Below are 12,793 nucleotides of genomic sequence, written 5' to 3' on the forward strand. Positions count from 1 at the left end.
ACTCCCAGCAACAGTCGTGGATGCATACAGGCTTCCACACCACGTCCGGGGCGCGGCGCTTAGGTTAGGAAGACTTGTGTCAGGAGGACTACGAATCCCAGAGTGCTCCGCGCTGGAAGCCATGTTGGTAAAGGGCGCCCGGAAAATGTGGGAATGGGTAGAGAGTAGCAGTCCATCTGAATACTCTGATTGGTCATGATGTGGTAAGGGGGCGGGGCGTGTACTCTTCGCCTCACTCTGATTGGATAAATTAGGGGGCGTGTTGGGGAATTCCCCGCAGGGCGGAAGCGCCAGGACTTCAGGCAGAGCCTAGCTACAGGCGGGCGGCCGCTCCGGCCCCTGAGGCGTCGGGGGCCATGGCGGGGGTCGCGTGCTTGGGGAAAGTTGCGGAGGCTGACGAATGGTGCGACAGTGGCCTGGGCTCTCTGGGTCCGGACGCAGCAGCCCCCGGAGGACCCGGGCTGGGCGCCGATCTGGGCCCGGGTCTGTCGTGGGCGCCCCTCGTCTTCGGCTACGTCACTGAGGATGGGGACACGTGAGTGAACCTTAGGCTACTAAACCGGGCCCTAGGATCCGATGTCTGATTCCCTATTAGTCTCAGAAACCGGCTTCCTAACCTTTCACTCCTAAATCTGACGTGATGCCTGACTTTCTGGTCTCTAACCCTCAAGTCTTAACCTTTTGTAAAAGCAATTTCCTATCCAATTTTGATCTTAGCCCTTTTACTTCAGATCTTTCTATTTTTTAAATTTTTTTTAATGTTTATTTATTTTTGAGACAGAAACAGAGCATGAGTGGGGAGGGGCAGAGAGAGAGAGGGAGACACAGAATCTGAAGCAGGTTCCAGGCTCTGACCTGTCAGCACAGAGCCCGAGGTGGGGTTCGAACCCACGAACCTGGGTGGCTCAGTCGGCTGAGCATCCGACTTTGGCTCAGGTCATGATCTCACAGTCTGTGGGTTTGAGCCCCGCATCGGGCTCTGTGCTGACAGCTCAGCAGAGAACCTGGAGCCTGCTTCATATTCTGTGTCTCTTTCTCTCTGTGCCCCTCCCTCGCTCACTCTCTGTCTCTGTCTTGCAAAATAAAATACATTAAAAAAAATTAAAAAAAGAAAGTTGGAGTAAACCTTAAAAAAATCAGCTTAGGTTTCATTAATTTTCTTTATTGGATTTTTGCTTTCTCTTTCATTGATCTCTGCTCTGACCTACATTATTGCCCTTCTTCTGCTTACTTTGGGCTTAATTATTATTATTGTTATTATTTTAGTTTCCTAAGGTGGCAGCCGAGAGCATTCACTTGAGATCTTTCTTTTCTAATATAAGTGTTTCATGCAGTGAATTTCCTATACTACTGCTTTAGCAGTCTGTCATAAATTCTGATATCCCATGTTTTCATTTTCATTTAATTCATTATACTTTCTAATTTCTCTTTTGATTTCTTCTTTGGCCAGTGGATTATTTAGAAGTATGTTATATAGTTTCCAGATATTTGGAAAGTCTTCCAAATGTCCTTTTTTAATTGATTTTTTAAAAAGTTTTATTTATTTAAGTAATCTCCACACCCCAGGTGGGGCTCAATACCCTACGTGGGGCTCAAACTCACAACTTAAGAGTCACACGCTCTACCCGCTGAGCCAGCGAGGCGCTCTGGCTTTATTAACTTTCTCTGTGTTGTGTTATTTAAATGGTTGGCACACTGTGGCCTCCAGGCAAAATCTGGCCAGCCGTCTGCTTTTGTAAGGCTGTGAGCTAACAATGGTTTTTTACATTTTAAAGAGTTGAAAAAAGTCAGAAGAGAAGAATAATATTTTGCAAGTGAAAGTTACATGAAATTCACATTTCAGACTCCACAAAGAAAGTTCTGTTGGAATACAGCCATGCTCGTTCCTTTATATGCTGACAGCGGCTGCTTTTGGATCACAAGCGCAGAGCTGAGTAGGTAAAAAGAGACAACTGTAGGATCCACAAAGCCTAAAATCTTTTTTAAAAATGTTTTATTTATTTTGAGAGAGAGAGAGAGGGAGAAAGAGAGAGAGAGAGACAGCACGAGCAGGGGAGGGTCAGAGGGAGAAGGAGACACAGAATCTGAAGACAGGCTCCAAGCTCTGAGCCAGCTGTCAGCACAGAGCCCAATGCTGGGCGCACACCCACAAACCGTGAGATCACAACCTGTGCGGAAGTCGGATGCTTAACTGACTGAGCCACCCAGGCGTCCCACAAAGCCTAAAATCTTTAACTGACCCTTTATAGTAAAGGTTTGCTGACCTCTGCTCTTTTTGGCTTATAGGTCATTTCACGTAGAGTAAAAGTTAAAAGAACCTCAGAAGAGTTTATTTTCATTGGTCGCCTCCTGGCCTTTATGTCACTATTGCCATACATTTTACTTACACATGTGTTGTAAACTCCCCCATACATTGTTAGTATTTTTGTTTAAACAGTCAACTCTTTTTCCAAATTACCTTCTGAAGAGACTTACATAACGAGAAAAAAAAATCTTCCATATTTACCCACATAGTTACTATTTTCAGTTTTCGTTATTCTTTTGTAGCAGTTTGTATTGTGGTTTGATGTCATTTTCCTTTTGCTTGCAGATTTCCTTTAACATTGCTTTGGTGATACGGGTCTGCTGCTGCTGAGTTTCCTCGGCTTCATTATTTTGTCTTTGTTTTTGAGAGATATTTTTGCTAGCTTAAAGAATTCTGGGTGGACTGAATGCTTGAAAGATGTTCCATCATGCCATATTTTTATTTTTCTGGACTTAAAGTATCTTTTCTCTGGCTCCTTATGAAATAGTTTTCATCATTGGTTTTGAACAGGACTTTGATATTGGCCCTTGGTGTAGCTTTTTAAAAATATTTCTTGTTCTTGGGTGTCATTGAGCTTCTTGGATCTGTGGGTTCATAGTTTTCATTAAATTTGGAAAATTTTCCAGACGTTATTTTTCTATCCCCCACCTCGTTTAGGGACTTAAGTTTCAAATATTTAGATTGCTTCAAGTTGTCCCATAGCTCACTGTTGTTCTTTTCATTTTAAAACGTTCTTTTTGTGTTTCATTCCGAATCGTTCTTATTGTGAAGTCTTCAAGATTGCTAGTCTTTTTTTCTGCAGCGATTAATCTGCTACTAATTCCATCCAGTGTGTTTTTCATTTCAGGTGCCACAGTTTTGATCTCTAGGAGTTTGGTTTGAGTCTTTTTCTTTTTCTCATCCGTGTCTCTACTTAATTTTTTGAATGTATGAGATTCATTCTAATGAACTCTTTTAATGTTTTGGTTTGTTAAGTCCAATATCTGGGTGATTTCTGGGTCAATTTCAGCTGGTTGATTATTCTCATTATGGATCATGTTTTCCTGCTTATTTGCCTACCTGATACTCTTTGATTAGATGCCAAATGTGAGTTTTACCTTGTTAGGCCGGCTAGTTGTGGATTTCTATAAATATTCTTGAGTGTTATTTTGGGATGAAGTTAAATTACTTGTAAGGAGTTCAGGGTATGTGGGTGGCTTAGTTTGCTGAGTGTCCGACTTTGGCTCGGGTCATGATCTGACGGTTTGTGAGCTTGAGCCCCACATCGGGCTCAGTGCTGACAGCTTGGAGCCTGAAGCCTCCTTCAGGTTCTATGTCTCCCTCTCTGTGTGCCCCTTCCTTGCTTGCCTTCTCTTTCTCCCTCTCTCTCAAAAATAAATAAACATTAAAAAAAACAACCAACTACTTGTAAGCAGATTGATCCTTGGGGTTTTGCTTTTATGATTTGCTGGGTGGGTCCAGAGCAGTGCCCATCTCGGGCTTATTATTCTCCACTACTGAGGTAAGACCTTCCAGAGTATTCTACCCAATGTCCATGGGTTTTTCCTGGTTTGATTGGTACAGGCAGTATTCCTGGCCTCCTGTGAGCGATGGGCCTGTTTCCCTAATCTTTTTGGATGGTTTCCTCACACCTCTGCGTTAATTAGTGCTCTCTTAAATACTCAGAGGCCCCTCTGTGGACCCTCCCAGGTCTCTCCCTGTTCAGCTCTCTCCTCTTGGGTTCTGTGTCCTATGTCTCTAGCTGCCCACCTTGCCCGGACCCACCCCTTCTCACCTCACGTGCAGTCTGCCAGGCCTCTCTCTGCTGTGTCTACTCTCAAGACAGTAAACTTGGCACTCAGTTGAAGGGCTCACCTTGTTTTGTTTCCTCTTAGGGATCACGGTCATTCACTGCATGAGGACCAGTATCTAGAAGACTGTTGCTTCCTATACTGTCGTTTGTCAGATTTTTTTTTTTTTTGGTTGATTCAGACAGGAGGGAAATCGGGTCCCTGTTCCATCATCCTGGGAGGAAGGAGAAGTCCTACATAATACACACTGATTAGGGGCACACGGGTGCTAGGTCGGGTAAGCCTCAACTTCATCTCAGGTCATGATCTCCCAGTTTGTGGGTTCAAGCCCAGCATTGGGCTCCATGCTCACAGTGCGGAAGCTTGCTTGGGATTCTCTCTGCCCCTCCCCCACTCGCACTTTCAGAATAAATAACTAAACTTAAAATAATTAAAAATATTTTTTTACTGTTTATTTTTGAGAAAGAGAGAGAGAGAGAGAGACAGCGCTAGTCGGGGAGGGGCAGAAAGAGGGAGACACAGAATCTGAAGCAGGCTCCAGGCTCTGAGCTGTCAACCTGGAGCCCGATGTGGGGCTCGAACTCACAAACCGTGAGATCATGACTTGAGCCCAAGTCGGGTGCTTAACCAACTTAGCCACCCAGACATCCCTAAACTTAAAATAATTTTTAAACATGCCACCGATGAAACAAATATGCTGAGTGAACTGACCTGACCTTCCTAGATTCCTGACAGTCGGTTCCAGAGCTGTGGTCACAGGGCCTCGCACAAGCAGCAGTGCTCCGTATCTGAACGAAGGGATACAGGGGTACCTGACTTCTGTGCTCTGTTCCCTGTCTTTGTCTTCAAGGGCACTGCACTTGGCAGTGATTCATCAGCACGAGCCCTTCCTGGATTTCCTCCTAGGCTTCGCAACTGGCACTGAGTACCTGGACCTGCAGAATGACCTGGGTCAGGTGAGCCAGCCGGGGACAGTTTCGGGCTTGGGGCTGGGTTCTCCCGTGCACCCCCTAATCCCTGCCCTCTGCTCCCACAGACAGCCCTTCACCTGGCAGCCATCCTGGGGGAGGCCTCCACAGTGGAGAAGCTGTACGCTGCGGGCGCCAGCCTGCATGTGGCGGAGCGTGGAGGCCACACGGCGCTGCACCTGGCCTGCCGCATGAGGGCGCACGCCTGCGCCCGAGTGCTTCTCCAGCCCCGCCCCCGGTGCGCCAGGGGAGTCCCCAACACCTACCTCACCCAGGACTCTGGCCGCACCTCCGACACCGACCGCCTGCCTGTTGCCTTGTCCTCCGACCCCGACCCAGAGAAGGAAGATGACGAGAGCGAGGAGGATTGGAAGGTGCAGCTGGAGGCTGAAAACTACGAGGGTGAGGGTTCTCCGGCACCTGGCCGGGCTCGGGCTCCCAGGCAGAGCGAGACTACCTGGCCTTGGGCTCAGTTCTCCTGACTCAAGACCTAGCCCCTTGGGGAACAATAGTGAGGCTTCAGGAACCCAGGCATTGGAAAGGGCCCCCACTCGAGCCCCAGAGTCCTGAGAATTGATCAGGTGGGATTCGGAACCCGGACCACTTGGGACCCAGACCCATCATCCCTGGAGCTACTAGGGTCTAGTTGTTGGGCCCGACTTCCCCAGCCAGAAGGCACAGCTTACCCTCTCCCACCTGCCACAGGTTCTAATCCACCCAGGATGAGAGAACTCAAGGCCCGGGTTCCCAGAGATTGACACTGAGTTCAAGGACAGCCCTCAGCCAGGTCTCATGAGAAAGAAAGCATCTGAGTCTCAGCTCCCCCACCTCTAAGCCCGACTCACTGGGCCAAGCCCCTTCCACAAAGCAATTGAGGTCACCCAGGACCCAGTGTCCAGGGCCCCCTCTGCTCTCCAGGGTCACAAGGCCCTTCATCTACTTGGGACCCAGGAATTTGGGGTCCAGGCCCTTTGTGAAGTAAAGCCCAGAGGCTGGGTCTCCTGGCCCAGGATCCAGGCCTTCTGTCCCAAGCCCCCATGCTCTTCATCCAGAAGCCCCAGACATGCCACAAGCCAGGCGTTGGTACCACCAGCAAGTTCCAGACCACGGAGACTTAGGCATTTGGGCTGCAGATGCCTCTTTGACATGCCCAGAAAATCAGGAGCTGTACCCAAACTCGGTCCCCTCAGGCCCCGGAGTCCTCCCCCAGGACCTTGACATTTGAGGCCCAGTCCCCTCGCCCCCTGTCGTCTGACACCTGTCGCTCTGTCCACAGGCCACACCCCGCTTCACGTGGCCGTCATCCACAAAGATGCAGAGATGGTCCGGCTGCTCCACGAGGCTGGAGCCGACCTCAACAAACCAGTGAGCTGCCCTGGGGGGAACATGTGGCAGGGAGGCTGGGCCCCAGTGAGGCAGGGCCTCCTTGACCTCTCTGGTGTGCCTCGCAGGAGCCCACATGTGGCCGGAGCCCCCTGCACTTAGCAGTGGAGGCCCAAGCAGCTGACGTGCTGGAGCTTCTCCTGACGGCCGGTGCCGACCCTGCCGCCCGCATGTACGGTGGCCGCACCCCACTGGGCAGTGCCACGCTCCGGTCCAACCCCATCCTTGCCCGCCTTCTCCGTGCGCATGGAGCCCCTGAGCCCGAGAACGAGGACGACCGACCCGGCCCCTGCAGCAGCAGTAGCGACAGTGACAGCGTGGACGAGAGCGTGAGTCAGGAGCAAAGACCGGGCGGCCCAGCTGGGGGGCCGGGGTAAACGGGCAGGTGGGAAAGGGGAGAAGAGCCGTGAGGCAGCACCTGGAGCCCACCCTCGGGCTGCTCTGGTTACAGAATGCCGGCGGCCAAGCAGGTGGTGTCGGGCAGTGGTCCGGGAGACTGGGTAGGGGTGGTGGGGAGCATGCGGGTCGTGGTTGAGAACTGAACGCAGTGGCAGAGGTAGAGCTCAGTCAGTTTGAGAAAAGACGTCGGTTGTAGTGACTGGTAACGGGGCTGGTTGGCAGTGGTGGTCGACAGCGTCAGGAGCGACATTTCAGGGCATGAAGCGGAGAACTCAGGCTCTGGGAAGCCGGCCTTGGGCCGCACTGAGTCCAACACTGGCAACAGTGGGGACAGACCATAGCCAGCGGTGAGGACGTTGTATTGGAGAACCCAGGTGGTGGAGACCCCACTTGGGGCAGGGAACGATGTTGGGTACCCAGTGAGGAAGCCGGTAGAGGCGGGGCGGGGGTGGGGAGGAGGGAGACCCCAGTGGCTGTAGCCGCCTAAGAACTGGAGAGACAGCGGGGCTGGAGCCCAGGCAGTGGTGGTGGGAGAATGCAGGCAACCCTGAACGAGGTGTTTGGAAAACAAAGAGCAGGGAAGTCGAAGGATGAGTGGGCGAGCTTGGGCTTCAAGACAAGACCCCTTGTCTTGGGTGGGTGGGAGAAGCTGGACAACAGGCAGGGTGCCAGCCGCCTGAGCCCGTGCCTGCCCCCCACCCCTCTGTCCCCAGGATGAATATGACGACATCGTGGTCCACAGTGGCCGGAGCCAAAGCCGGCTACCTCCCGCCCCAGCCTCAGAACCTCTCCCCGATGACCCCGTCTGATCTCAATGTGAATAAGATTTCCAGTTTAATAAAATCCCAGCCCCAAATCAAGTGCCACAGAAGCCTTTGTGGTTTTCTTTGTGCTTTATTCACTCGGCGGGGTTGGAGTGGGTTACATGGGCGGCCAGGGGTTTCCTGAGCCAGTTGGAGCCCAGCCCCTCGACCCAGCTCAGACGTGGCTCCTTGGGCCTGGTTGGTTGCCTGGCCCACCCGTGCCCCCGTTCCTGCAGGTTGGGGACTGGAATGGGGTGTTAGGTGAGCTTGAGGGGGTCAACAGTCCTAAGCCACAGGGTATGTCGGGAAAGAGGACAGGAGGGCGGGGGTCATCCCTCCCTCCCGATCTCCTCCCCCAGAATCTCCGTCGCCTTCTTCAGCTCCTCTCTCACGTGCTCCAGCCGCTCCATGTCGTGCTCCTGGTGGGATCAGAAATGGGTTGCTTAGCACACCGCTCTTCAAGGGCAGGCCACTTCCGTAGTCACCCATGAATGTGGGCCGTGTCCGTTTGCATGACAGCAGCCGGCAGTGGTCATCTGGTTACCATGGACTGCAATGGTGACCGCAATGGAAGAGTTAGACTGGCCGACATGACCAGCAGTGCAGCCTGTGCTGACTGCCATGGCCAACAACTGGAATAGGACTAGTAAAGGTGCCCAGCGTGGTGCCCTGACCCATTTGTGAGGTGCTGGCTGTTGAGGCTACCGCTGCCAGTCATGGGGACATTTTTCTTTCCATGCCCAGCAGTGGTGTCCCATCTGTAGTACAGTGAACCAAGCACAGCAGCCACTTTTCATGTGGCTGGACTGCACATTACAGACTACAGCGGCGACTCACTCGACTGGTGGCCATCTGGGTTACTGTACCCTCGGCGGGGAAGCCACCTTGGTCAAGCAGGGGCCTTCCTTGGATGTTGCTACCTAGTCCTGGTGTCGGTTCTGGTCACTGTGACCCATGTGTGGTAGATATTGGCTACTTAGGGCCCAACATGGGTACCGTTTGGTAGTTGATTCCACTGGCTGGTTGGCCTACCCCTCTTGCGCACTGCCTCCTCCACTCACCTCCCTCTCCGAAGCCTCTTCCTTCTCCTCCTGCCTGGACTCGGCTTCTGGCTGGCGGAGGCGGTGGTGATGTGGCGAATCCTCGTGCCTTTCTCCTCCACCCCCCTCGGCCCCCGGCCACAGACTGCGGCCCCCGCCCAGCACCTGCATGCCCTTCTCCTCGGCCTCAAACTGGGCTGTCTCCTCGTCACTGGCCTGCTCAGCCACTCGCTTGTGGGGCCCCCCTCCCTCCTCTAGGCGCCACTTCCACAGGCCTTCAAAGGGTTCCCTCTTCTTCCTTTTCTCCTCTTCCTCTTCCTCCTGCTCCTCCTCCTCCTCTTTGTCCTCCTCCTCCTGGTGGAGCCGGCTGTGGAGATGCTCATGGAGGGTCTGCTCCTGCACCTCAGACTTGTGGGCCCTCTCTGCCGCCTCTTCTTCCTCACCCCTCACTTCCTGGCTGGATCTCATTCTCCCAGCCTCTTGCTTCTTGAAATCCCCAACCAGTAGGCCCTTCTCTTTGGTGGACACACAGCCAGAGGGCTCTGTCTCACACATCTCTGGTGGGAAGAGAGAGGATGTAGCAAAATTGGAAAACAGACCTCCAGGAGTTCTGGGGCCCTGTCCAAGGCCCCACAGGGGGGCTACCCAAAACCAGGAGAGGAGGGTCAGGTCTGGGGGATGTTCTCTGCCCCCATCCCGTACCTCTGCAGGGACCCACCTGCCCATGGTGGGGCTAGAGGCCAGACGGGACACTGGGTGTGCTGTGCCAGCCTAAGCAAGGGGACCCTGGGATGACACAACCCTTCTTCCAGGCAGCCCTGGCCAGAACCCTGCGTGGGGTGGGGGCTCCCACGAGGAAACCCTTACCTCTGTGGAGGAGAGCTGTGCAGGGGCTTTTCTGGGCCTGGCCCAGCGTCAGCACTTCTGTGACCACCTCCGCCAGACAGCGGGTCAGCTGGGGGTGAAGGGTCAGAGGGGAGGTTGAGGGTAGGGCCAATGGGGGAAATGAGAGCAGCTGGAAGTTTGGAAGGGAGGTGATCATGGATGCTGGTCAGGGAGGGCCAGGGTCTGGGGAAGATGAGGCAGGGCAAAGGGTCTGCACTCCTCACCTCTTCCTTGGAGGGTCTTGATGCCAAGGGAGCAGCGGTGGCTATGGAGGAAGGAGATGGGTGCTGGTACCTCTCGGTACACACCCCGGGTGCTGTCCTTGGTGCTGACCCCAGCTCCAGGATGCGTCCTGGTACTCACCTGTCCCCTCCCCAGCCTACCTGCCAGGGGCCCGGGGCGTTCATGTCCCCCCCACCCCAACCCCTGGTCCCTGAGCTGGCCGCAGGGTTGCTCTCTCCAGTTTCTGCACTCACCCGCCCCCAGCAGCAGCGCCAGTAGCAGGGGCAGTGGCAGCATGGAGACGGGACCGCGGCTCTGCATGGTGGGGGTGACCCGACCAGGGTGCTGTCCCGACCAGGGTGCTCGGCGCTGCGTGGGACAGTGTGGCAGCTCCTTATAACCCGCACCCATGGCCCTGCAGGGGAGGAAGTGACATCACCACTGCCTCCTTCCCGCCCACGCAGGAGTGACAGCTGCTGGGCGGCCACCTGCCCCAGACCCTCAATTATTCATGGAGACCCACAGCCTGCACCCCCTCCCCTAATGGGCCCAGCACAGAAGGAGGGTGCTTCCCCTAGAGAGACGTGGTCTGATGAGCTTAAGGCTACACTGGGAGGGGGACCTGAGTTCGAATCCAGCGGCAGCCACTTACAGACAGACCTCAGGCAACTCCTTCCCTTCTTCGGCCTTTTCCTCATCTGGAGATTTGGGTGTCCTAAGCCTACTTCCTCAGAGGGCATGGCTGGGCTCTGCCTGGATCCCAGCTCCACCCCTGCCAGCTATGCAGCCCTGGGTAAACTGCCCAACCTCTCTGGGATTGGTTTCATCCTTTGTGAGACAGCACGGGTGGCCACCTGCCCCACGGGTGAGGGATAAACACATAGCAGGCGTCTAGTACTGGGAACAGCACACGTCCCGGCACCCTCAGGCCAGCAGCTTTTATTGAGCACCTACTGGACGCCCAGCCCTCTCAGGAAGCCTGCGGTGACAGCAGTGAACAGACAGGCAAACTTCCTGGTCCTCTTGGAGCTGGCATTTGAGAAGGGGAAGGGGAAGACACAATACTCAACTATGCGTGTATGAGGAAGGAAGAAATGACTGCACACTCTGGCCTCATACAGTGCTAGTGGCTTTTCCTTTGGCCGGCCCAGGGAAGTCCTCTCGGAGGGGGTGATATGTGGGCTGAGGCCTGAGTCATAAAAGGGAGGCAATCACACCAGACCAAGGGGGAAGAGTAGCCACAGAAGGGACTCGCCAGTGCAAAGGTCGGAGTCAAGAAGGAGTCCGCAGACTGGGGCGCCTGAGTGGCTTGGTTGGTTAAACCACCAACTTTGGCTCAGGATTCGTGAGTTCGAGCCCTGCATCAGGCATCTGTGCTGATGGCTTGGGGCCTGGAGCCTGCTTCCGATTCTGTATCTCCCCTTCTCTCTGTTTCTCCCCTGCTCACACTCTGTCTCTCTCAAAAATAAAGATTAAAAAAAAAAAAAAAGAATGAGTCTACAGAGGTAGGACGGCAAGACAAGAGCACGAGGGAGAGGAGGTGGGTTGAAGCGGGAGGCAGGGGGCAGATCACGTGGGCTCTGTGGATCATGGTGACGGCTCTGTCCTCCCCTGAGATGGAGCAACACGAGAGCTCTGAGAGGGGGAGGGATGTGACCAGACACAGGTGTCCACAGGGTGGCTCTGGCCTTGTGTGGGGGCCAGGGAGCAGGGAGATGGTGGAGAGGCTGCTGTGACTCTCCAAATGGAGAGACCAATGGACAGGGCCAGGGAGGGACCGGGGAGGAGAGAGTAAGGGCGGATTCTGCAAAGAGTCTGACGAGGAACTGCAGTCTGACCTACGTGGGCATGAGAAGGCTTGAGGGTGACAGAGGGTTATGGCCTGAAGAGCTGGGAAGACAGTTCCATGTACCAAGACGGGCAGAGCGAGGGGAAGAGCAAGTTCTGCCTTCACAGAGTTGGTACTGCCTACCGGACCCCCCCTGCAGTAGAGACGGAGGGGTGAGGTTGAAACTGAGGTCCGTGCAAGGTGCCCCTTGTCCTGGAGTAAGGGAGAGGCCTTGCAACCTCTCGGTTCCTGCGGTGGCCCCCAAGTTGCCCTCCGTGGGCTCTGGGGGTTACTGGACACCCCTGGCCACAGTCCGTGCGGCCATAGACCATGACGGTTTAGTCCCTCCGACCAACTGGCCAGGATCCCTGCAGGTTAGCCAGAGGTGTCTCCCTTGCTCACAAATCCAAAGACGCCTTGGTTCTGACCATTTATTGGGGACTTTCTGCTACACACTGGGGGAGGGAAGAAGGAAGAAGGCTTGGAGGCCTCTTCCTCTTCTTCCCCCGTCCCTACAACCTTTAAATCCCCAGATATCTTGCTTTCCGGTGCAGGTTGGGACCATCAGTGACAATAGGGTCACTGGTCAATTCTGAGGAAGTAGGGAAGTAGGAAAGGGGCCCAGGAACGGAGCTGATGTGAGGAACGCAGATGTCAGGCTTGGCGTGGGAGAACAGGTGTCCCAGGTCCCTGGGGTCCCCCGAGCTCTAGGAGGTGGCCACAGCCCTGCTGATGGATGGCGGTGAGTTCTCAGCTCGAAGCAGGTGAGCCCGGGAGCCTGGGCTTCTGTGGCTGGTTGGGGCCGATGTACCGGAGAGGCACGTGGGTGGGAGCCGTGATCCGATCGGTGCCAAGGTAGGGCTGCAGGGCAGGGGGCACGAGGACCGAGCCATCCTGGGGAAGGAGCAGGCTTCAGGGTGCCGCCGCTGTCCCAGGCCCCCAACTCGGCCTCCCTGGGTGGGATCCTTCTGCCCCTCACCTCTTGCTGGTTGCTCTCCAGGAGGGCGATGAGGAGGCGTGGGACGGCACAGGCTGTCGCGTTCACCTGGGGGACAGGGGGCGTGCACCCACGCGCTGACCTCCCCTGCCCCGGCATCGGCTGAGGCAGCGTGGGCCTCAGGGAGCGGGGGCTCTCGCGAGGCTTACCGTGTGGGCGAACTGCAGCTCCCC

At 54.7% G+C, this 12,793-nt stretch overlaps 3 protein-coding genes across 4 annotated transcripts; 1 reads left to right on the plus strand and 2 right to left on the minus strand.

The window, feature by feature from the left end:
- Positions 1–274: 274 nt before the first annotated feature.
- Positions 275–7,716, plus strand: NFKBIB (NFKB inhibitor beta). Its single transcript, XM_029925777.1, has 6 exons — positions 275–535; positions 4,946–5,051; positions 5,132–5,465; positions 6,340–6,428; positions 6,515–6,775; positions 7,559–7,716. The coding sequence occupies exons 1-6, from the start codon at positions 357–359 to the stop codon at positions 7,652–7,654; spliced, it is 1,065 nt and encodes a 354-aa protein (XP_029781637.1). The 5' UTR covers positions 275–356; the 3' UTR covers positions 7,655–7,716.
- A 7-nt stretch (positions 7,717–7,723) lies between these two features.
- CCER2 (coiled-coil glutamate rich protein 2) lies at positions 7,724–11,125 on the minus strand. Of its 2 annotated transcripts, none has more exons than XM_029925778.1 (5): positions 10,050–11,125; positions 9,798–9,838; positions 9,556–9,643; positions 8,710–9,245; positions 7,724–8,067 (listed from the first exon to the last, which is right to left on the minus strand). In XM_029925778.1, the coding sequence occupies exons 1-5, from the start codon at positions 10,204–10,206 to the stop codon at positions 7,978–7,980; spliced, it is 912 nt and encodes a 303-aa protein (XP_029781638.1). In that variant the 5' UTR covers positions 10,207–11,125; the 3' UTR covers positions 7,724–7,977. The 2 variants fall into 2 exon arrangements, with proteins under 2 accessions (XP_029781638.1, XP_029781639.1); XM_029925779.1 differs by having other exon boundaries at positions 7,978–8,198.
- A 915-nt stretch (positions 11,126–12,040) lies between these two features.
- SARS2 (seryl-tRNA synthetase 2, mitochondrial) lies at positions 12,041–12,763 on the minus strand. Its single transcript, XM_029925308.1, has 2 exons — positions 12,603–12,763; positions 12,041–12,517 (listed from the first exon to the last, which is right to left on the minus strand). Exons 1-2 carry the CDS (start codon positions 12,717–12,719, stop codon positions 12,374–12,376), a joined length of 261 nt encoding a protein of 86 aa, XP_029781168.1. The 5' UTR covers positions 12,720–12,763; the 3' UTR covers positions 12,041–12,373.
- Between the last annotated feature and the right edge of the window lie 30 nt (positions 12,764–12,793).

Source organism: Suricata suricatta, chromosome 16 (assembly GCF_006229205.1).
Source record: "Suricata suricatta isolate VVHF042 chromosome 16, meerkat_22Aug2017_6uvM2_HiC, whole genome shotgun sequence".
Taxonomy (NCBI): Eukaryota; Metazoa; Chordata; class Mammalia; order Carnivora; family Herpestidae; genus Suricata; species Suricata suricatta.

What these genes read in the sequence shown, in the direction of transcription:
- SARS2 (XM_029925308.1), bottom strand. Translation starts at nt 12,719, where the DNA reads ATGCCGGGGCAGGGGAGGTCAGCGCGTGGGTGCACGCCCCCTGTCCCC. An exon ending in TGGAGAGCAACCAGCAAGAG is followed by an intron (nt 12,518 to 12,602) that starts GTGAGGGGCAGA and finishes CTCCTTCCCCAG; the next exon opens with GATGGCTCGGTCCTCGTGCC.
- CCER2 (XM_029925778.1), bottom strand. Translation starts at nt 10,206, where the DNA reads ATGGGTGCGGGTTATAAGGAGCTGCCACACTGTCCCACGCAGCGCCGA. An exon ending in CAAGACCCTCCAAGGAAGAG is followed by an intron (nt 9,644 to 9,797) that starts GTGAGGAGTGCA and finishes CTTCACCCCCAG; the next exon opens with CTGACCCGCTGTCTGGCGGA. An exon ending in CACAGCTCTCCTCCACAGAG is followed by an intron (nt 9,246 to 9,555) that starts GTAAGGGTTTCC and finishes TCTTCCCACCAG; the next exon opens with AGATGTGTGAGACAGAGCCC.
- NFKBIB (XM_029925777.1), top strand. Translation starts at nt 357, where the DNA reads ATGGCGGGGGTCGCGTGCTTGGGGAAAGTTGCGGAGGCTGACGAATGG. An exon ending in TGCAGAATGACCTGGGTCAG is followed by an intron (nt 5,052 to 5,131) that starts GTGAGCCAGCCG and finishes CTGCTCCCACAG; the next exon opens with ACAGCCCTTCACCTGGCAGC. An exon ending in GGAGGCTGAAAACTACGAGG is followed by an intron (nt 5,466 to 6,339) that starts GTGAGGGTTCTC and finishes CTCTGTCCACAG; the next exon opens with GCCACACCCCGCTTCACGTG.